This window comes from Lucilia cuprina, chromosome 2, assembly GCF_022045245.1.
Source record: "Lucilia cuprina isolate Lc7/37 chromosome 2, ASM2204524v1, whole genome shotgun sequence".
In the NCBI taxonomy this organism is placed as follows: domain Eukaryota; kingdom Metazoa; phylum Arthropoda; class Insecta; order Diptera; family Calliphoridae; genus Lucilia; species Lucilia cuprina.
Window position 1 is genome coordinate 26,732,728 of NC_060950.1, and position 22,719 is coordinate 26,755,446.

Below are 22,719 nucleotides of genomic sequence, written 5' to 3' on the forward strand. Positions count from 1 at the left end.
TAACTTATTACTTAATTATATTAATATAGAAATTAAATTTTACATGAATGCTTCTTAAAATTTCTTTAAAATTTTTTCCGTATTAAAAATTTAGTTTTTTATTAAAACTATGTAACATACAACACTTATAAATGCCAAATTAAAGCAGTTCTTGTTTTATTACGAAAAGGAAGATACAAAACAAAAATGAAAATATAATAACAACAAAGAAGAATATATAAAAAACAGCAAATTATAAGAGCAAAACAAAACTTAACAATAAACCGGTAAATGAAAACAAAATGAATAACAGCTGAAACCATACCATAGTTGTAAAATTTAGTATTCTAACTTACAAAGTTGTAAAATAAAAGCCTAAATTGCTTTTGGAAAAAAGTACTTAACAGATAAAAAATAAAATAATAAAATTTTCTTCGATTTCAATTAAATATATGTAAAATATACCATTTTGCAATTAATTAGACATATAATTTTCAAAATAAATAATTCCTTTGAAATTTTTATACCTAAAAAACAAATTTCAGTGTTTTTTTTAACAAAATAACAATTGTATATTAAACTTAAACTATTTTGAAATAAAAATTACTATTTTTTTCTTCAGTTTTTTAAGAAATTAATAAAATATTTCAATATTTTTTAAAAAAGTTTTAAAAATTTCATATGCTTAGTTGAAACCCTGGAAAATACAGCTGTTAATACGGAATTTCACAACGCTGACTAATTAATTTTCTCTGTCATAAGTGAAAAAATGTCGGCTCATAGTGGTGGTTCTACGGACTGGAGTTCCGTGGTTAAACCACTTTTAAACAATCGTTATGGAGTTTTAAATAAAAATGAAATTCTCAATATCATTAAGGCCATCACCCGGTGGTAAGTACAAAAAGAATTTCCAAAAAATTCCATCTACTTCCGGAGAAAATTGCAAATGAAAAAATTTGCAATTTGTGTTGTCTCACCTTAAAAATCAAAGATGGCGACCGAACAAAGGAAAATGAACATTTTCTTGACAAATATTGTGTAAATGGATGTTTAAAAGTTTTTCTTTGGGATATTTTTTTCATTTACTTGCAGTGAAAATGAACTTTTTGATGAGGAAAATAATTATTTGCAGTTTTACACGGCTTTTGCTGCTTTAGCTGCTGAAAAATTAAGTCAATGCAAACTTGGTAAGTATACATATGTATGTATGTAGTTGCATCTGTATTGCAAAAAAATAAAATAAAATTTTCTGTATAACAGGGTGTTTCATGTGAGATTTTTTTTTTTTTTTTTGTAATTTCTGCAAGTACATTTTTAGAGCAATATGTCACATTGTGTACCCAATAGGAAAATGTATAAGAATTTTGTAATATGTAGTTGAAATTTTGCATACAGTTAAAATATTAATTCTTTAAAGCAGCTGCTTACAACTCATCAAACGTTATAATATGCTTTATGCGGTAATAGGTGGGTGGTCTCTTAAATCATACCAAATTTTGTAGACAACATTTAGGGCTTTCATATGATATATTAATATGCCGGAATCCTAATCCATGAATGACAGATGTAAAATATTAATTAAGTAAGCCTAAATAGAGTAGAAAAGTATGTTTCTATTTTTAGCAAAATTAGGTCTATCATGATATATACATAGATAAGAACGTTTAATTTAAAACAGCTCTAGAGCGGAAACCCTTAAGTCTCTTAAAAATATTCAAAATTTTCGTCTGTAAATAAATAAATTATAATTTTTCTTTTAGTATCTCAAACACAAGTACCACACATTCATGAGGCATGCGCCATTCTAATTCGTTTTATTATCTTACGTTTGAGTAAGGTCAGTGTTTATGAAATCAAATGGTTATTGCCGGCTTTAAAAAGTCTTTGCGAAGGCAAGACAAATACACAAACAACCACAAATGGCAGTAATACAGCTGCAAATGCAAGCAATGCAAATGCTTCAACAACTGGCCTTAGCAGTGTTGCAGGAGGAGGAAATACTTTACAATTTGATTATAATATTGTGGCATCCGTATTGAAATCAAGTAAATATCCTGAAAATACTAAAAGTATTGTATCGGCTAGTAGTTCAGCTGGAACAGGCAACAATTCTAGCGATAAAGATTCACCAAAATCGGAAATAAAAAGATCTCGTTCAGATTTATCTTCAATAATTATACAGCAATTGACAGCACCTTTAGAAGCGGGTAAAATAACATGGGCTCCGCTCAGCGAAGAACAAACAGATTGTTCGGTAAGTTTTTTGATATAAGATTAGTTTAAGTTTAGTTTTTAATTGTTTAGGTATAAAACAATTTTTTTTCTTTAGGAAATGTTCTCCGCTTCAAATATCTCATATTTACAATCACTAAATGGTGCAGACTTAATATTAGATGTCTGCTCTTCGTTACCTATATTGGCACGTTATCGTCTCAAATACCAAGAGACTATAGCAAATTTAGCTGGCAAACCTTTGTATCTACCATTGACACAAGTTGAAGCTACACAAATTAAAAATACTTTAACCCATATGGTTACGGACATATCGATTCTTTCGCAAGCCTTGACTTTACCAATTTTACAGCCTTTGTCACCCAGTCGTATAGCCAAGTTATCAAAATGCGCCATTTCAGCTTTGTACTGTGCAGTTTTGACTTCTATAGCCAGCAGTGTTTTAAATATGTCTTCATCGACCGGTAGCACCAAAACACAACAAACCTCGTCGGCAGCAGCTGGCTCTACTGCTTCGGCTTCTACGCAAACATCCGCCAAAGATGCGGATGATAATGAAGAAAATGCTCGTTTTATAGTGGATAAAGCTTTGGAAATTTATACCACTATAGGTTTAATGTTTAAGAACTCTGCACGTTCACATATTTATCAAAATCATTTGTGCTTTGGTGCCTGGTTGTTGGTTAGTGGTATTCAAGGCGCTTTAGGTGCTTCGGGGAGTTCGAATGTCGGGCTTAATAAAGACGATATTAAACAATCGAAAACAAAAACCTCCGATAATCTTCAAGCAACTCCACCCACAGCTTCGGCTAGAGTTAATCTATTTAAGGTACAACAGGGTTTTGGTGTCTTAAATGCTGCTATAGCCAATCACTGCATTAAACTTTTGACGGAACTTATAGAAGATTTAAAAATTGAAACAACTTCATCCTTGGATATGCCACCAGCAACAGGTGGACAGGCAACCACATTGCCGGAACCAGCAAATTTCGATGTTTTGGAAAACTACTCAACACTTCAAAGAGTAATGCGAGTTTTGAATACAGCCACCCTACATCAACTATTTACCTTCTTGGCCACAGTGACCTATCGTAAAGCCTGTAACTTGAAACGTTCTAATGCTAAAGATCGCACAGAATGTGAACCTATCAGCTATTCTGATTCAACAACCTATTTCAATGATACTCTCTCCTGTTCGGACAATTCCGAAGAAGATGATAGTGAAAGTTATTTGGGTCATTGGTTTAAAGAAACTCTACAGCCCGAGTCAAATGAAGATAATAATTCAGCCGAAGCTTCAGAGCGTAATAATGAAGCACAAAAATCTAATTTAGTGCCAGCTCTAGATGAACCTCACGAATATTTGGATTTGGCTGCGCAGATTTTCTCTTTTATGGATCAGTTTTTCTCACAAAAACATTCGTATTTACAGCGTTATGTTAAGGCTGGTTTATCTGATCAACAAATGCTATTAATGGCTAATATATTAAAAGATTTAGATCGTGATTCGGCAAGAGGAGAAACAGAAGCAGCACCTTGCAATAAATGGCAATCGGCTATGATAAGATTTTCAGGTGCTGTAGGACGTTATTTGCATAATTTGATATCTGCCTCTCTTTTAAGTGAATCATTGCAATCTAATCTTTTGCAACATTTGGGCGTGTCACCCTGGTCGTCGGATACCAATACTTGGCCTTTACAAGTTTATCCCAGCACACTTTCAGTTTTGGTGCAAATCTTGTTGCTTAAACCCACACAGGAGAAGGAAGCTGCCTGTCTCTCGGTTTGGCATCGTCTGATAAACACTCTAGTGGAGGGAGTCTGTGGTACTTCATCAACAAATCCTCCCACTAATGTGGATTACGAAGACCTAAATATGGAACATGCTCAATTGTTATTATTCCTCTATCATTCGTTAAATCTCATGCAAAAGAAATCTATACTTTTGCTAACAGCTGGTGGTGTTATACGTTGTGCAGAAGTATGTCGTGATTTATCCGCCGAGAAACCTATACGTAACAGTCAAATGATGTTATTATCGCGTCTGTTATTGTTTTTGGAATATTTAATGAAACATTTGTATAATGCCCCACCCGAACTATTGGATCAAGTGCGTTGGAATCTGTTTAGCATAAGTACCATGCATGAAAATCAAAAGATATCGGATTTACTTAATAATAAAACCAAACTTACATCATTTTGTCGCAAAGATATAGAAGATGAGTTTCGTAAAAATTGTATGTCAAGTAAGTAAATTATAATATATACTTAGTCATTCCATAAAATTAATAAATCTTTTTTATTTTTTCCAGATATACGACCCACTTTCTATTATCTAACTATTGTCAATGATTCTGGCTCATCTTCTGCTGTTCAAGATTTCAAATTGGACGGTTTAGCTTGGAATTTTATCTTATGTACACCAGATAAACTCAAGTATCCACTACTGGTGGATGCTCTTATTGATATTCTAAGCATTACGGACATGACCTTATCATGGCATTCTCGCGATAGTACTCATACTCTTTGCGCCATACGTTATTGCTTTGGTATCTGTTCGAAATTATTACTGGGCTTACCACCTTCTACAACACATGTGGAACAATTACAATTGGATAAAGTACCCAATTTACATTCACTTATTTGGTCTATACGTTGTCCCACATCACACTATTTGATTGTCAATAGTTTAATTAAACAGGGCATGTATACACAATTTGCCGAAACTTTGTGGAATAATATATCGGATCGTGTCAGTGATATACGTTTCAGTTTGAAGCAGACCATTATGGGTATTGAGGCCTGTAATGAGCATATTAATAAGAGTAAGTTTTATTTTAATTTGCTCAATTTTTTATTAAAGATGGACGAAACAAAAAATCCCAAAAAAAACCCACATCTTAATAGAATTTAAATTGAATAGAACTTAAAGATCTTTGTGTCCAATGATTATACAGTTTTAGTTTTTTAACAAAACAGACCAATAAAATGAGGAAAAAGTCTTATGGACTAAGTAAGGATAAAGCTAAGTTGCATCGCATAAATCTATAGATTGAATTAAAAGTGTTCGAGATATTTTAGTCTAAAGTTTTAATTTTGTCCCTTATTTTTCATTTTACAAAAGTCATATTTGCGAGAAACAGCTGTTCATTGTTTATGTTTTTGACTGAAAAGTTGGCAATTCCAACAAAGTTAACTGATCTTAAATCCATAACAAAAAGTCCGTCTAATTTTGATCCGAGTTTAATCTAACACCAAGTTAAGCCTAGTTTAACCGACTAGTAAGAAACCCTTACTTACTTACTTGCTTACTTACTTACTTACTTACTCTTTTTACAGCAAATCCTCCCCTATCATACATTGTACTATTAGATGCGTTGCTCTCGCATATGCATGCTATAGCCTGGGCGGAAAAAGAGGGTATAAAACCCCGAAGAGCTTCAGCATCTAGTGGTGCTACAGCTGCAAGTCCTACTACTTCTGCAAATTCTCCCATATCAGCTGGGGGTTCAGCAAATAATGATGAATCGTACGCAACAACCGCTTTCGATAGTAACGAACAAAAAGGTGATTATGGTAACAATTCTGCGGCTCTACATGAAAGACAACAATCGAGCAAGGAACTGCTGCAAATGCTTGTAAACACCTTCCACATCTTGAGAGATATAATTAGACATAAAATGGTACAAATATTACCCTTGGCCAATACAACACCAGACAATATACTAGAGTGTATTTTATGTATTGTGAATTCGAAAAATTCCTATTGCTCGGAGTTAAGTGAACAATTTTTAAAATTATTAGATAATAAAAATAAGGAGGTAATAACCGGAGATTGGACTGAATTCTTACCGGTATCAGAGAGTCTTTTAAGCAATGCCAACAACACACAACAATATCCGGTGGAGGAATACACTTTATCGGTTATCGAAGCCCACATAAAAGAATTGACTCATGACAACTACTATTCCACTTTGAATTCTTTCAAGCATTGTCTGAAAAGTTTATTTAGTTTAATGAATTTACTACTGAACTCCAGTCAACAAGATGCTGCTTGTATAACATTTGTTGAAAATTTACTAAAACCCATTATTATTGAAACTATAATGGATGCACGTATGGAATATGTGTATGACATTAGTGAATGCTGCTGGCAAACTCTAATGAAAGGAGTGGAACAAGCACAAGATCAACAACAATTAATGTCCTATAAGTATATACTGAAGTATCATTATCGTTTCTTAATGGAATATGCTGAAGAAATGAGAAATCCCTCAGCTTCTACCAATCAAAGTGTTATCTTCAATGAGTCATTATTATTTGCAGTTTTAAAATCAATGACTCAAATGTTAGAAAAACCCATGGGAGTGAAGGCCATTAGACAATTCTTTACACAAAAAATCAATGAGGACAATACAGCAGCTAAGACACCCAGCTTAGTAGATTTGTTGCTGTCGTTTACCGGAACAAATCTTTCCATGTTGTATGCTCAAAAATTGTTACAATTTATAGAGAAATTATTCCAAACAGCCCAACAACCAGATTCACTCTTCCCACAAGAGGAATTAATACAATGTTTTGCAGAATTATCTAATATAGAACAGCAGCGCATAAAATCATGGTTGACTCATATTATTTATGGACCACAGAGCGCCCAAAGTTCTTCACAACAGTTGGACACACAAATTGAAAAATTGCCTACTACCACAGGAACGGGAGCGCCAGCAACTACATCTAGCACTCCGTCCAGCAATGCCCAGACACCCACAAATATGGCCACCAATTCAGCGATACCCAGTTTATCTGAACAATTGGGTAATCAATCCTCGGCCTTGGATAATGCCGAAGCAATGGATATAGACGATGATAATGCTACTGGGAATGCTACACAACCAGCAGCTCAACAAAGCAGCCTTCAGACTGTACAATCCTTAAGTTTATGGCCTCAGCCACCAACTCCTGGTAATAGTTTTATGGCAACAAACCAATCTGAACCCATGTCAACACAAGACGATCAATTGGCCCAACAACAGCAATCAGAACGTAATGGCTGTTTATTATTAAATGTCATTAAATACATAGTGCAAGATGGTAAAGGTGGCCCCAATGGAGTAGCCATGCTACTTTTCCAATCCCTGCTACAACTGGGTCAATCTCTTATTACACCCTCTCCCCAAGAAACTAATGATTTCTCTGACATTTTACAAATCATGATCTGCTTGGCCGATTGTGCCCAGGGAAAAGGACATTCTACCCTTTTTAATGCCACCATTATGTGGTTGGAAATTACAAAATTCCAAGTACTAGAAAAAGCTCAGACTCTTACGTGTTCCCTAATAATGCCCTCAACTCTACTGGAAAATATAAATGCCCTCTTGAGGTATCTGCACGAATTGCTACAAAGTCTAGGCTATCGCGGCAGTAAATATCAACAGCAACCTCCCTGGGATGATGATATACAAACGGATCTAGAAGATCTAATGGATGATTTGGCCAATGATCAACAGGGCGATGAAGACTCGTTCGTAGAAGATTCCGACGAGGATAGCCTTAACAATAAATTATGCACTTTTTCATTGACTCAAAAGGAATTTATGAATCAACACTGGTATCACTGCCATACCTGTAACATGGTAAACACTGTGGGCGTTTGTTCTGTATGTGCCCGAGTTTGTCATAAAGGTCATGATGTCAGTTATGCTAAATACGGCAATTTCTTTTGTGATTGTGGAGCTAAAGAGGATAACACCTGTCAAGCTTTGCGTAGACGTTTAGCTACCGGTCTCTCAGGCTTAGAGTCTAGGCAACAAAATGAATACTCATCCTCTTCCGGGAACTATAATAATTCTTCAAGTTTGTCACAATCAAAACGTTCACAAACACCTCCTACCCAGAGTTGTTTAACAACACAGCAACAAGGCCACAGCAGTAATGCCGGCTTCGGGGCATCCAACACTCCCGGAGCTGGATCTAATTTCTTGACATCCACTTCTCTAACCAATGAGCGTATATCATTGTTATCAAAACTTTTGGAATCGTCCAAAGAAAATCTACAAAATGCCGAACAATGGACAGTGATTGTAAAATGTATACTCGATTTCTTTGATGTACTAATGCCTGCCATTAAGGAAAATTGCGATCTCTTCTCTATAGTGGGCTGTCATAAGAGAGCAAAGGCTGCCTTATTGCGTCTACACATGGGTGAACAAACTTTCCAACATACTGATCAATTAATGCAGCCAACATTGGGCTCTCAAGAAGGAGCCTTTGAAAATGTGCGCATGAGTTATTCCGGCGATCAAGGACAAACTATTAAACAGCTATTGTCTTCAGGTCTAGTACGAAGAGTAGCCCTATGTTGTCTATCCTCACCACATGGCAAGCGCCAACACTTGGCGGTATCTCATGAGAAAGGCAAAGTCACCATTTTACAATTGTCTGCGCTACTTAAACAGGCTGATGCTGCTAAACGGAAACTAACTTTGACTCAACTATCATCGGCTCCCATACCGTGTACGGTTTTATCTCTAACCGCCAATCCTGCCAACGAGGATTACTTGGCTGTTTGTGGTCTCAAGGAATGTCATATTTTGACCTTTACAACTACGGCTGCCACTAGTGATCACATAGTTTTAACTCCTCAATTGGAGAATGGCAATTTTATAAAAAAGGCCCTTTGGTTGCCTGGTTCACAGACTATGTTAGCTTTGGTCACTGCGGACAATGTTAAAATCTATGAACTCTCTGAAGATACTTATAGTCCCAAGTACTACTTCTTAGTAGCCGTGGGTAAAATACGCGACTGCTGTTTTGTCTATCAGGATGGTGTTTATTATATGTTGATTATAGCCTCCTCAGGTTATATCTACTACCAGAAATTAGACGACCAATCCTTGGCCAAACATGGTGATTTCTATGTTACTAATACTCTAGAATTAAATCATATACAAATCAGAGATGTTAATGGTCAAGTAGGAGGTGGTGGAGTCTCCATTTACTACTCACACATCTTACAAATGCTGTTCTTCAGTTATTCGGTGGGCAGAAGTTTTGTTGCTCCCTTAACAGATGTCAACAAGGGTGTTAAATCTATTACCCATTTACAAACGTCACCAGCCTCCAAGAATTCTTCTAAAGGTCCGCCCCAACCATTGTGTCAATGGACTGAAATACCCGGCCATCCTGGTTTGATATGTGCCATGATGCACACATCCAATAATCCAGTTATATTCATGTTTACACCCGATCGCATTATCATGCAAGAAATAAAAGCACAATCTTCAAAATCACGCATAATGGACATGGTGGCCATACGTCATACTGTGGCGGGTGTGGAGAAAACTACCCTTATATTGCTTTGCGAGGATGGTAGTTTGAGAATTTTCACTGCTCATCAGGAATCGACATCATTTTGGTTATCGCCTCAAGTACAGCCGCTCAGCAATCAATTGTACACCTCCAGCTTAAGTAATCGAACACCTTGTTCGGGCAATAATGCCAAGAAATCTAAACGTAAATCAAGTCATCAACAGAAAACCATAGGACCCAATGGCAATCCCAATTTCCCTATAGATTTCTTTGAACATTGCACCATGTTACAAGATGTAGACTTTGGTGGTAACGATTTGTTGCAGATCTATAACAAACAAAAACTAAAATCACGACTCTTCTCCAATAACGGCATGTTTGTGGCCTCCACCAAAAGCACGGGATTTACCTTGGAGGTCTACAATAATGATCCCAATATGGTAATTGTGGGAATACGTGTCTTACTAGGCACACAAGATCCTCATCGTACTCCCCAAAGTGTTACAATTTTGGGCAGAACCATACCTACACCTGTGCGTCGTGCTCGCTGGTTTGATATACCATTGACCCGTGAGGAAATATTGCAATCGGATAAGTGCTTGAAAGTTGTATTCGGTAAATCACGTGATCCTGAAAATGTCAGCATGCTGGATTCCATAGAAGTTTATGGTAAATCTAAAGATTTGGTAGGCTGGCCAGATGATACCGATGAAGTGGCAGGCGGTCAAACCACAACAAATGCTACCGCCAATGGCACCAACACAACCGCTAATTATGGTGCAATGGGATCTTCAACGACCACCTATGAGGGTTATAACTCCATAACGCAACTCGATAAAATGGTGACTATTTTACTCGAAGTACTTGATTGTTCTCTCAGTCTTTTGGGTCAAGGAAATAGTGCTGTACTCCCAGCAGCTATTAAACAAAAAGCAACTAAGACAGCAACGTCATTGTTACTGTTACCAACAGCTAATCAAGTGCAAGTCCAATCTCGCTACGTTTTGGCCACATTGTTTGGCAACCGCCAAGCCTATCACAACTACAAAGATTATGAAATGTTAGTTTATGTCTATAATGAATTACAGACTTTAAAAACAAAACTTGACTCTCGCGAAAGCTTGCGGGATATTGATCCCGAAGCCTTTTACCGCTTGGTTCTAATGGTACGCGCTATCGCCACTGCCAGACCACAGAGTCTTACGAAAATATGTCTCGACAATAAATTCGAAATTATTTCCGATTTAATGGAATTTGTAGAAAAACTATACGAAATTACACCCGAAATTGATGAACCAACATCGATCGTCAGACAAGGTCTCTCACATACCGAAACTATTGTCCATTGTTTAGTGGAAATAATGCATGCTTTTGCTTTGGCCGATATAAGTCAAGTGGAACGTGTTACTTTAATGTTTATAGCTTTGCTAAAGAATGAATCCAGTGTTATATCACATAGTGCTAAAGAAGCCATCATTTTAAGGTTAAGTCCCAGAGCCAAGAGACGTAAAGTGGCTATAATAACACCACCAGTTTGTTCAACACCCACACCACCAGCATTATCGACCACAACATCGGTAAGTCGACCTGTAGTTGCTTCAGTGCCCAGCAATGAAGATGATGCTTTAGATGAGGCGGCCGGTATAGTTAATTCTGCGGTGGCAGCAGTTGGTGGCGGTTCATCATCGCCGCCCTCTTCGGTGCAACGCAGTAGTAGCTCAGAATATGTAGCTGGTGCAGGCGCTGCAGCTAATGATCCCAATGTTATGGTCGATCCCTTAGAGGCATTTATGGGCAGTGGTTTTCCACAACTACTCGGCTTACAACAAGATGCTGATGATGAAGCTATTATGGATATTGCTATAGCATTAAGTCTACAGCAACATGATGCTCCCGGCGGTGAGCCTGGTTTACAACATTTGCAACAGGGTCTTTCAAATCTTCAAGGTATGCGTAATGCTGCTGCTCAATTGCAACATGCACAACAACAATTACAAGGTGTAAACGCACCTGGTGGTAGCGCTGCTGTTGTTGGTAGTGCCGGTGGTGTAGGTGGAGGCATTGCTGCTTCCTCCGCAGCTGGCTCTGATGATGAAGGTTCTAATGTTGCTACCGATGGTTCAACACTGCGCACCTCTCCCGCCGAACCGGTGGGTAGTGGTGGTTCGGAAAGTGGAGGTAGTGGCGTTGAATCAATTGGAGGAACTTCAGGACGTAGCAGTACCTATGGTGATGGTGGCGCTACTGCCTCACCACCTCGTGCCAGCGGTGTTAGTTTAGCTAGCGGCAGTAGTGTGGTAAAAGGTGCTGTTGGTGGCTCACTATCTAGCGCAGTTATTGCTGAAATGCCTACCACAAGTCGTGCTGCATTGGAAGCCAGCCACAGTAATGATACGGAAGAAAATGATGCTACCGATGATGAGAAATTAGCCAAATTGCATGACTTAAGGTATATTACCTATAATTTCCCAAAAAAAATCTAAAAACTTGTCTGATGAATTCTTTTTTACAGAATTGCTATTTTGGAAAGTATTATCTCAAATATCAACACACTGGATGACTGTAATGGTTTGCAAGCCATACCATTAATACAAGTTATACTCATGTTGACGACCGACTTGAATGGCAACAATGAACGTGATCAAAAGATACTCAATGATCTATTAACAGCCTTAGTGGATTATGTTGAAATGGATTCTATACCTACAGCATCTAAGGTATGTACATATATTATAAATAACATACGATAATCCTTCCAAATTTGCTTATATTAAACCACTTTTCAGATGAAAGACAAAAGTCAAAAGAATGAAGTACGTCTAGCGTTACTCTCCCTATTTGGTGTTCTTATGGGTAAAACTAAATCAAAACAAGCTGGCACCACTTCACCCCCTCATCAATTCAAAGATAATGCTTCATTCGTTGCCAGTACTACAGCCAGTATAATGAGCAACAATGGTGCATTTACTTTCTGTTTGGTAGTAATGGAATCATTGCAGCAACACTGGAAGCGTGTCTCAAATGAAAATGCCAACAATTTGCCAAGTGGTGTTGTAAGTGCTATTGCCAGTGGACCGGGTAATAATGCCAGCACCCCGGTGGTTACTGGTTCTGCAGTTACACCTTCGCAAAATAGTCTTTTAAAACCAGTACGCTATGGTCCTAAACCGGATTTGTCTACACTAATACCACATAATTATCTTAAAAATTATCCCGATATATTTGAATCGTATGATGCTCTATTAACTGAAATATCTGTACGTTTACCATATCAAATTTTACGTCTATCTGCCACCCATCCTGGCACCTATGATTGGTATCACGATTATTGCGAAAACATGACCTACACATTGTGCGAATATATGATGCTTAATTTGAATGCTTTACTGCGAAGACAAGTACGTAAGCTGTTAATGTATATCTGCGGCAACAAGGAGAAATTCCGTATGTTCCGTGATGGTCATTCGTTGGATGTACACTTTAACTATGCCAAAAATTTGTGCAATCTTTACAGTACAGTTGTAAGTATGAAATTTGAATATACTTTTTTAATAGATCTGTACGTTGTTTATTTAATTTTCCGAGATAAAGAAAGAGAGAGAGAGTTAAATAATTATGTAACTTATTTAAATCATTGAAAATTTCGATTTTAAAGCAATTCGTCGTAGGTAGACTTGTAGATAGATAGATAGATAGATAGATAGATAGATAGATAGATAGATAGATAGATAGATAGATAGATAGATAGATAGATAGATAGATAGATAGATAGATAGATAGATAGATAGATAGAGAGATAGATAGATAGATAGATAGATAGATAGATAGATAGATAGATAGATAGATAGATAGATAGATAGATAGATAGATAGGTAGATAGATTTTAGTTAGTAAACAGATCTAATGTTGATTTTTTAATAACAATTAAAATTTGTTCTTCATTTCTACTCGAAATCCTCACAGAATATGGTCTTAACAAATCAGTCTATACCCATTCTAAGTTACGATTCACTCGTCGAGTTTACCGAACATCTTAGAACATGTCAGGAAATAAGTCAAATACGCACTGGAAATTGGCAAAAATTCTGTCTCATTCACGAAGATGTCATACCAGTCCTCATTGAAATTGCCTGCTATCAACTAGATGATGGTGTTTCACCCATAATATTACAACTTTTACAAGCAGCCCTCTGCAATAATATACAAGCTGTTAAGCAACAACAACAATCAGAAACAGCAAATGGTTTGTCATCGACAGCCTCGGGTTCAAAAATGCGTTCAGATCGTGATAAATCAGAAGAAATTGAAATGTCTTTCGATTCGAAATTCGATCCTACTCACTGTACAACATTTGTTCATCAGATATTCCGTTTTGTCTCTGATACTTTGTTAAATAAATTTGTGCGTATCTTTTTGTTGGAAACTAATATCACATCCATAAGATGGCAAGCTCATTCATTAATTTATGCCATTTATGATTATGCCAATGATAGGCAAAAGGAAAAATTAATTAGCATTTTGTGGAATATGTGGCCTTTAGTGCCACAATTTGGTCGCAGGACGGCACAATTTGTAGATATTTTGGGTTATCTAACCCTTAGTACCAACACCATAACTGACCGTCTGCCCGAGTTTACTGAAAAAGCGGTGGAGGTGTTAAGACAACAAAATGATTTGTTAAGCAAACATCCAAATGCTTCGATTTATACGGCTTTAGAACAGATCTTACAAATGAATGGTTATTATTTGGAATCAGAACCCTGTTTGGTTTGCAATAATCCTGAGGTGCCCATGGCCAATATTAAATTGCCCACCATTAAAACGGATACGAAATTTACCACATGCACCATGATTGTAAAACTGGTGCAATGTCACACCATTTCCAAATTGTTAGTGCGCATTGCTGACCTAAAACGCACCAAAATGGTGAGAACTATTAATATATATTATAACAATCGCACGGTCCAAGCGGTGGTGGAATTGAAAAACAAACCTGCTATGTGGCATAAGGCTAGAACAGTTACTTTGCAGTCAGGACAAACCGAGGTGAAGGTCGATTTTCCTTTACCCATAACAGCTTGTAACCTAATGATTGAATATGCTGATTTCTATGAAACCGTAACGGGTTCATCGGAAAATCTACAATGTCCACGCTGCAGTGCTGCTGTACCCTCATATCCTGGTGTCTGTGGCAATTGCGGTGAGAATGTATTCCAATGCCACAAATGTCGTGCTATTAATTATGATGAAAAAGATCCCTTCCTGTGTCATTCGTGTGGTTTTTGCAAATATGCTAAATTTGATTTTAGTATTTATGGACGCGTTTGCTGTGCTGTGGATCCTATAGAGTCGGCTGAAGATAGAGCAAAGACAGTGCAGATTATACACTCCTCCTTGGAGAGGGCAGATCGTATTTATCGCCAATTATTGGCTAATAAACAAATGCTGGAATTATTGCTACAGAAATATGCCGAACATGGTTCTTCGGATCGTTTAATGGACGAAAGCTTAGGCACCATACACAGCACATCTCAAGTAAATAAAATCATACAATTTTTAGCACAGAAATACTGTGTGGAATCTCGCTCTTCTTTCGAGGAATTGTCCAAGATAGTACAGAAAGTAAAAGCTTGTCGCAGTGAATTGGTGGCCTATGATCGCAGTCAAATGGATCAGACGAACTTGCCTCATACACCCGATAAAAGAGATAATTTTAATATCAATAAATGTTACGGTTGTGCTTTGGCCTCTACCGAACAGTGTTTAACTTTATTGAGGGCCATGGCTTCGAATTATGAATGCCGTTTGGTGTTGTACAGCCAAGGTTTAGTAGAAGAATTGGCTCAACATAATCTACGACGTGGTACAGCCCAAATACAAGATGAAGTACGCAATCTATTGGTTTTATTAACCAAAAACAATAAGAATGCCTGTATGAATTTACTGGAACTTATAAATGAAAGAGTGAAATCTGCTCTCTTGGGTTCTATACCTCTTTCCAACATTGATTCAGCTATTTATCATGAAATGGAGCTGTTAAGAGTTTTAATATCACAAGACGATTTCTGTTGGGAACAAAAACTTAAAATAGTTTTTGAATTATTCCTAAACACCTGTCGTTGTCCACGTGGTCCCGCCTATTCGGTTATACAGCCTTGTTTACACATCATGTTAAAGCTAATATCGCCTACCATACCCTCGACTAAACTTAATCGTGACTTGAGTCCTTCTGCCTTGTCCTCTATCAATTGTATAGAAGGTTTGAGTGTTGATTTCCAAAAATGGCTACATAACGATCCTCAGCATTCATTTAGGGCCTGGAAATCGCGTATGCCTGCCAACACGTTCAAAGATCAAACTAAGAGTTATAAGGCTTTTGTGGCAGCAGCGGCTCAAAACTCTTTACAAGATGAAAACATTTTGGCAGCGGTATTACAATCTGTGCAATCCTCCGAACAACAAATGATGAACAATAAACCACCCGATAGACAAACCTCTCAAGAGCCTCCAAACACGCCACCAGCCTCTGCGCAAACGGCTGAAACAAGGGAAGCGCGTAAGAAGCAGTCGAGAAAGAAGTATTTGCAAGAGAAATATGGTCAAAGATGGCGTTTGAAGGTACTAAATGATGGTAAACCTTTGAAACCACTACATCTAACAGCCACTTGGCTGCAGCCCATACTATTCAACAACAATTCAAGATTCCGCCGGCCTTTGGTGTGTACTCTTATCACTGTGCTCAGCAGGACACATGATAGAAAGCGAGAGATTTTGAATTTACTTACCTCCTTCTTGAAATATGTTGGTGAAGCTGGCGAGGCTAGCACAGATTTCCTTTCGCTCTACCGTCTCTTGGCTATCGATACACCTTGGCGCCAATACTTGGCCCTAAAAGGAGTGCTCATAGAAATTTCTCAATTGTTAACAGATGAAATTAAGAAAATACATCGCCTGGAAGAAACTACACTCTCGTCTGATCTTTCACAAGGTTATGCTTTAAGACAATTTGTGGAACTTTTGGCTCTCTTCTTGGAAAATCCCCAAATAAGACAGGTGTACAAAACACGCCTATTGGGACCAGTTTTGGAAGGATATTTGTCATTGCGTAAATTGGTAGTGCAAAGAACTCGTTTAATCGATGATGCCCAGGAAAAACTTCTGGAAATGTTGGAGGAAATGACTAGCGGTACTGAGGAAGAAACAAGAGCCTTTATGGAAATCTTAATAGACACTGTGGAAAAGACACCCATGAAGGATATAAAAACTCCAGTCTTTATATTCGAACGTTTGTATTCCATAATACATCCGGAGGAAAATGATGAATCTGAATTCTTTATGACCCTGGAAAAGGATCCACAACAAGAGGACTTTTTGCAGGGCCGTATGTTGGGCAATCCCTATCCCTCTACCGAACAGGGTTTGGGCCCTCTTATGCGTGATATAAAAAATAAAATATGCACAGACTGTGAATTGATAGCGTTGTTGGAAGATGACAATGGCATGGAATTGCTGGTCAACAACAAAATAATTAGCTTAGATTTGCCCGTGAAAGATGTCTACAAGAAGATTTGGTTGGCAGAGGGTGGCGAAAGAGATGCCATGCGTATTGTTTATCGTATGCGAGGTCTTTTAGGTGATGCCACCGAAGAATTTGTGGAGACTTTAAATAATAAATCACAAGAAGAGGTCGATACCGAACAGCTCTATCGTCTCGCCAATGTTCTGGCCGATTGTAATGGTCTCAAGGTTATGCTGGATCGCATAGGCAGTCTACAAAACATAACCCGTTCACGTGAATTGATTCAAGTACTTTTGAAACTCTTCTTAATATGCGTTAAGGTGCGACGCTGTCAAGAGGTGTTGTGTCAACCGGAATTGGGTGCCATTAATACTTTGTTGAAAGTTTTGCAAATGTGCCTACAATCCGAGTCGGATTCTTTGCAATCATCTGTTACCGAACAATTACTGGAGATAATGGAAACTATATTATCGAAGGCAGCCAGTGATACCTTAGATTCCTTCCTGCAATTCTCTTTAACATTTGGTGGTCCCGAATATGTAACAGCTCTTATCTCCTGCACCGAATGCTCAAATGTGCGCAATAATTCTTCGGTGCTTAGACATCTTATACGTGTTTTGGCTGCACTAGTCTATGGCAATGAAGTTAAAATGGCTTTGTTGTGTTTCTATTTCAAAGACATTTTAGATTTTGATAAATTCGATGCAGAACGCTCGGCAGAGGAAGAATTTAAGCTGGAATTGTTCTGTGTGCTGACCAATCAAATTGAACACAATTGCATTGGCGGTACCCTTAAGGATTACATTGTAGGTTTGGGTATAGTGGAGAAGGCAATAGATTATATAACACGTTATGCGCCCTGTGTAAAACCCACACTGTTGCGCACCGACTCCGATGAGTTGAAGGAGTTTATCTCACGTCCTTCTCTCAAGTATATCTTAAGATTCCTTACCGGCTTGGCTACCAAACATGAAGCTACCCAGCTGGCTATAAGCAAGGATATTATACCCATAATACACCGCTTGGAACAGGTGTCATCCGATGAACATGTTGGCAGTTTGGCTGAAAATCTTTTAGAGGCTTTATGCACCGATACGGCCACTGCTGCACGCGTACAAGAAGTACGAGACTTTACCCGCGCCGAAAAGAAACGTCTGGCCATGGCCACTAGAGAGAAACAACTAGATGCTTTGGGCATGCGAACCAATGAAAAGGGTCAGGTTACAGCCAAGGGTTCCATATTGCAAAAAATTGAGAAACTACGTGATGAAACCGGTTTAACTTGTTTCATTTGCCGCGAAGGCTATGCTTGTCAACCCGCCAAAGTCTTGGGTATTTATACCTTCACCAAGCGTTGCAATGTTGAAGAGTTTGAGCTGAAATCACGCAAAACTATAGGTTATACCACGGTCACACATTTTAATGTGGTTCATGTGGATTGTCATACTTCAGCTATAAGATCTGCACGTGGACGTGATGAATGGGAAAGGGCCAGTTTACAAAATGCCAATACACGTTGCAATGGTTTGCTGCCACTTTGGGGTCCTGACGTATCCGAAGCCGCTTTCTCTGGCTGTATGACTCGTCATGCCAGTTACATGCAGGAGAGTACTCAGCGCTGCGACATTTCCTACACCAACAGCATACACGATCTTAAATTGTTGCTAATGCGTTTTGCCTGGGAGCGCAGTTTCCATGAAGATGCTGGTGGCGGTGGCCCGCAGTCGAATATGCATTTTGTGCCCTATCTACTCTTCTATGCTGTCTATCTATTGCTCTCTTCACGCTCTGCCGCTCGCGATAGTAAAACTTTACTTACTTATCTCACGGCAGCTGCCTCAGAGAAATGGCTAGAGAGTGCTTATGAGGTAGAAGGACCTCTCTACATGCTAACCGTATCATTGGCTCTACACTCTCACGAAACTTGGCAAAAACATCGTATAGCCCATTTGAAACGTCTTATAGCGGTTGCACAAGCCCGTCATATATCTCCTTCGGTTATATGCAAAGCTCTGCTATCACCTGCCGATCGGAAAGAAAAGGAATATAGCGTTTATAAACCCTTCCTTATGATGTGGGCCATTCTAGATCTCATTTACAACACCCTCTTCAAGAGCGTTGCCACACCTAAAGAGGAGGATTGGTCCATTTCGCTATTCAACTACATTAGGAAAAACGATGAGACTATGTTAAAACATACCGACTCAATTTTGGAAACCTTTACCGATGACTTTTTGCCCTGTACATCCTTTGAAGAATTTTGTGATGTAGCCGGTAAGTCAACCACAACTTGTGATTAATAAACTTTTTGTTTTAACTTTTTTTATTTTGTTTATCCAACAAACAACAGGTCTCTTTGGTGACATTGAAAATCCACAATCGTTTATTGAAGAAGTGTTGCAAACATTACCCACATCGGTACCCGCTTCCTCATCGTCTTCATCGTCTGCTAATTAACAGCCAATACAGAATGCTTATGAATACCAGAGAAATGAACGAAGTCAAGAATACGAACACGATATATTAATTACACTTTATAAAATTATTATATAAAAAGAAAATTAAATAAATGAATTTCAAAATACATAAATATATTATTAAACCTTAATTAATGCATTGCTATTGTTCACCATCACTAACACTTAAATATTATATAATCAAAAAGCTTAATATTTGAAAAAAAGTAATATTGTAGTTTGTTCACTAACCAAGCACCATTATTCAATAAATTATTTGTTCGCATATATAAAAAAAAAATTGTTTTTATTATTTCTGTAGGCTCTATAAAATAGAGTGTATTGACTAAACCGGACTATACAATAGTCAAGAATCTAAATTATAGAATGATCTATAGTGTGGTCTATAGAATGGTCTATAATCTTGACAACAGAATATTCTATAGTCTCTAAAAATGAACAGTCTACTAAAATAGTCTAAAGTCTAGACGGTAAAATAGTCTATAACTCGGATTATAGTATAGTCTACAGTCTAGACTATTGAGTAATGTATCTATAGCTTAGTCTGGATTATAGAATGGTGTATAGTCTGACTATAGAATGGTCTATAGTCTAGACTATAGACTGGACTATAAAATGGTCTATAGTCTGGACTATAAAATGGTCTATAGTCTGGACTATAAAATGGTCTATAGTCTGGACTATAGAATGGTCTATAGTCTGGACTATAGAATAGTCTATAGTCTGGATTATAAAATGGTCTATAGTCTGGACTATAGAATGGTCTATAGTCTGGACTATAGAATGGTCTATAGTCTGGACTATAGAATGGTCTATAGTCTGGACTATAGAATGGTCTATAGTGTGGACTATAAAATGGTCTATAGTCTGGACTTTACAATAGTCTAGACTATAGAATAGTCTATAGTCTGGACTATAGAATAGTCTAAAGTCTGGACTATAGGATAGTCTATAGTCTGGACATTAGAATAGTCTATAGTCTGGACTTTAGAATAGTCTGTAACTGTACTATAGACTACTCCATAGTCTGGCCTATAGAATAGTCTATAGTATGAAGAATAGAATAACCTATAGCCTGCACTATAAAATAGTTTTTAGTCCGGACTATAGAAGAGTCTATAGTCTGGACTATAGAAAAGCCTATAATCTGGACTATAGAACAGTCTATAGCCTGCACTAAAGAACAGTCTATAGTCTGGACTATCGAATAGTCTATAGTCTAGACTATAAAATAGTCTAGACTATAGACTGGACTATAAAATGGTCTATAGTCTGGACTATAAAATGGTCTATAGTCTGGACTATAGAATGGTCTATAGTCTGGAATATAGAATGGTCTATAGTCTGGGATTATAGAATGGTCTATAGTCTGGAATATAGAATGGTCTATAGTCTGGGATTATAGAATGGTCTATAGTCTGGACTATAAAATGGTCTATAGTCTGGACTATAAAATGGTCTATAGTCTGGATTATAGAATGGTCTATAGTCTGGATTATAGAATGGTCTATAGTCTGAACTATAAAATGGTCTATAGTCTGGACTATAGAATGGTCTATAGTCTGGACTATAGAATGGTCTATAGTCTGGACTATAGAATGGTCTATAGTCTGGACTATAGAATGGTCTATAGTCTGGGCTATAAAATGGTCTATAGTATGGACTTTACAATAGTCTAGACTATAGAATAGTCTATAGTCTGGACTATAGAATAGTCTAAAGTCTGGACTATAGAATAGTCTATAGTCTGGACTTTAGAATAGTCTATAGTCTGGACTTTAGAATAGTCTGTAACTGTACTATAGAATACTTCATAGTCTGGCCTATAGAATAGTCTATAGTATGAAGAATAGAATAACCTATAGTCTCACTATAAAATAGTTTCTAGTCTGGACTATAGAAGAGTCTATAGTCTGGACTATAGAAGAGCCTATAATCTGGACTATAGAACAGTCTATAGCCTGCACTATAGAACAGTCTATAGTCCGGACTATCGAATAGTCTATAGTCTAGACTATAAAATAGTCTATAGTCTGGACTATAGAATAGTCTATAGTCTGGACTATAGAAGAGCCTATAATCTGGACTATAGAAAAGTCTATAGTCTGGACTATAGAATAGTCTTTAGTCTGGACTATAGAATAGTATATAGTCTGGACTATAGAATAGTCTATAGTCTGGACTATAGAAGAGCCTATAATCTGGACTATAGAATAATCTATAGTCTGGACTATAGAAGATTCTATAGTCTGGACTATAGAAGATTTTATAGTCTGGACTATAGAAGAGTCTATAGTCTGGACTAAAGAATAGTCTCTAGTCTGCACTATAAAATAGTCAATAGTTTGGACTTTAGATTAGTCTTTAGTTTGGACTATAGAATAGTCTATAGTTTGGGCTATAGAAAGTTCGGCTAATATCATAAAACACCAAAAAACATACTTTTTTATATAATTTTTGATAAAAATACATTTTTTATTAAAAAAGTTGTTTTAATAGTTTTACATGTAAAACATTTTTGTTACAAAATTTTCTTTATTATCTTATAAACATAAAAAATTTTTTCGTATGTATACATATATATATATTTCTTTATATTATAGAAAAAGGACGGATTACAATTCAGTTATATAAGTAAACTAATAATATATATATGTATATTATATAAAAAAGGGGGAGGTTATATAACATTAAGCAAAATCTCTTGGGATGGATTTCTTTTTTGAACAAATAGTTATTACTATAAAGATTTTTACTTAAAAACTAAATTATAATTAAAAGAAAAAGAAAAAAATTTAAGAGAAATAAAAAATTGGAATTAAATTTTTTATTATTTGATATGATTTCTAAAATCTAAGGCATTTTTTTAAAAAAAGAGTTTGATATTCAATATGCATTGTAAGACACTTTAGTTTAATAATAATAAACATATTTTGAGACAAATAAGATAAAAATAACAACACACTTGGTGTGTTATAATAATGGTAATAAAAAAGTGAAAATCTAAGTTTGATTTGTATTCAATTTCAATTTGATATTATTTACTTTTTTTGTAAAGCTTGTCTTGGTTTTAAATTTTAAGAAGTTTTTTTCTTTTTTTATATTGTTGGTATTTTGTTTTGTACACTTGTGAGATTGTTTTTTAAATTTAATAAACTTAAAAAATAAATTACTAAAAATTAGGATTTTTATATTTATATATTT

The 22,719-nt window shown here is 36.6% G+C and overlaps 1 protein-coding gene across 1 annotated transcript; it reads left to right on the top strand.

Annotated features, from left to right (window-relative positions):
• The first annotated feature begins 727 nt into the window (after positions 1-727).
• On the top strand, positions 728-19,795 carry LOC111684479 (protein purity of essence). Its single transcript, XM_023446655.2, has 10 exons — positions 728-870; positions 1,072-1,166; positions 1,740-2,233; positions 2,309-4,457; positions 4,524-5,036; positions 5,551-11,968; positions 12,032-12,236; positions 12,306-13,040; positions 13,483-19,312; positions 19,389-19,795. The coding sequence occupies exons 1-10, from the start codon at positions 749-751 to the stop codon at positions 19,493-19,495; spliced, it is 16,668 nt and encodes a 5,555-aa protein (XP_023302423.2). The 5' UTR covers positions 728-748; the 3' UTR covers positions 19,496-19,795.
• Positions 19,796-22,719: the final 2,924 nt, after the last annotated feature.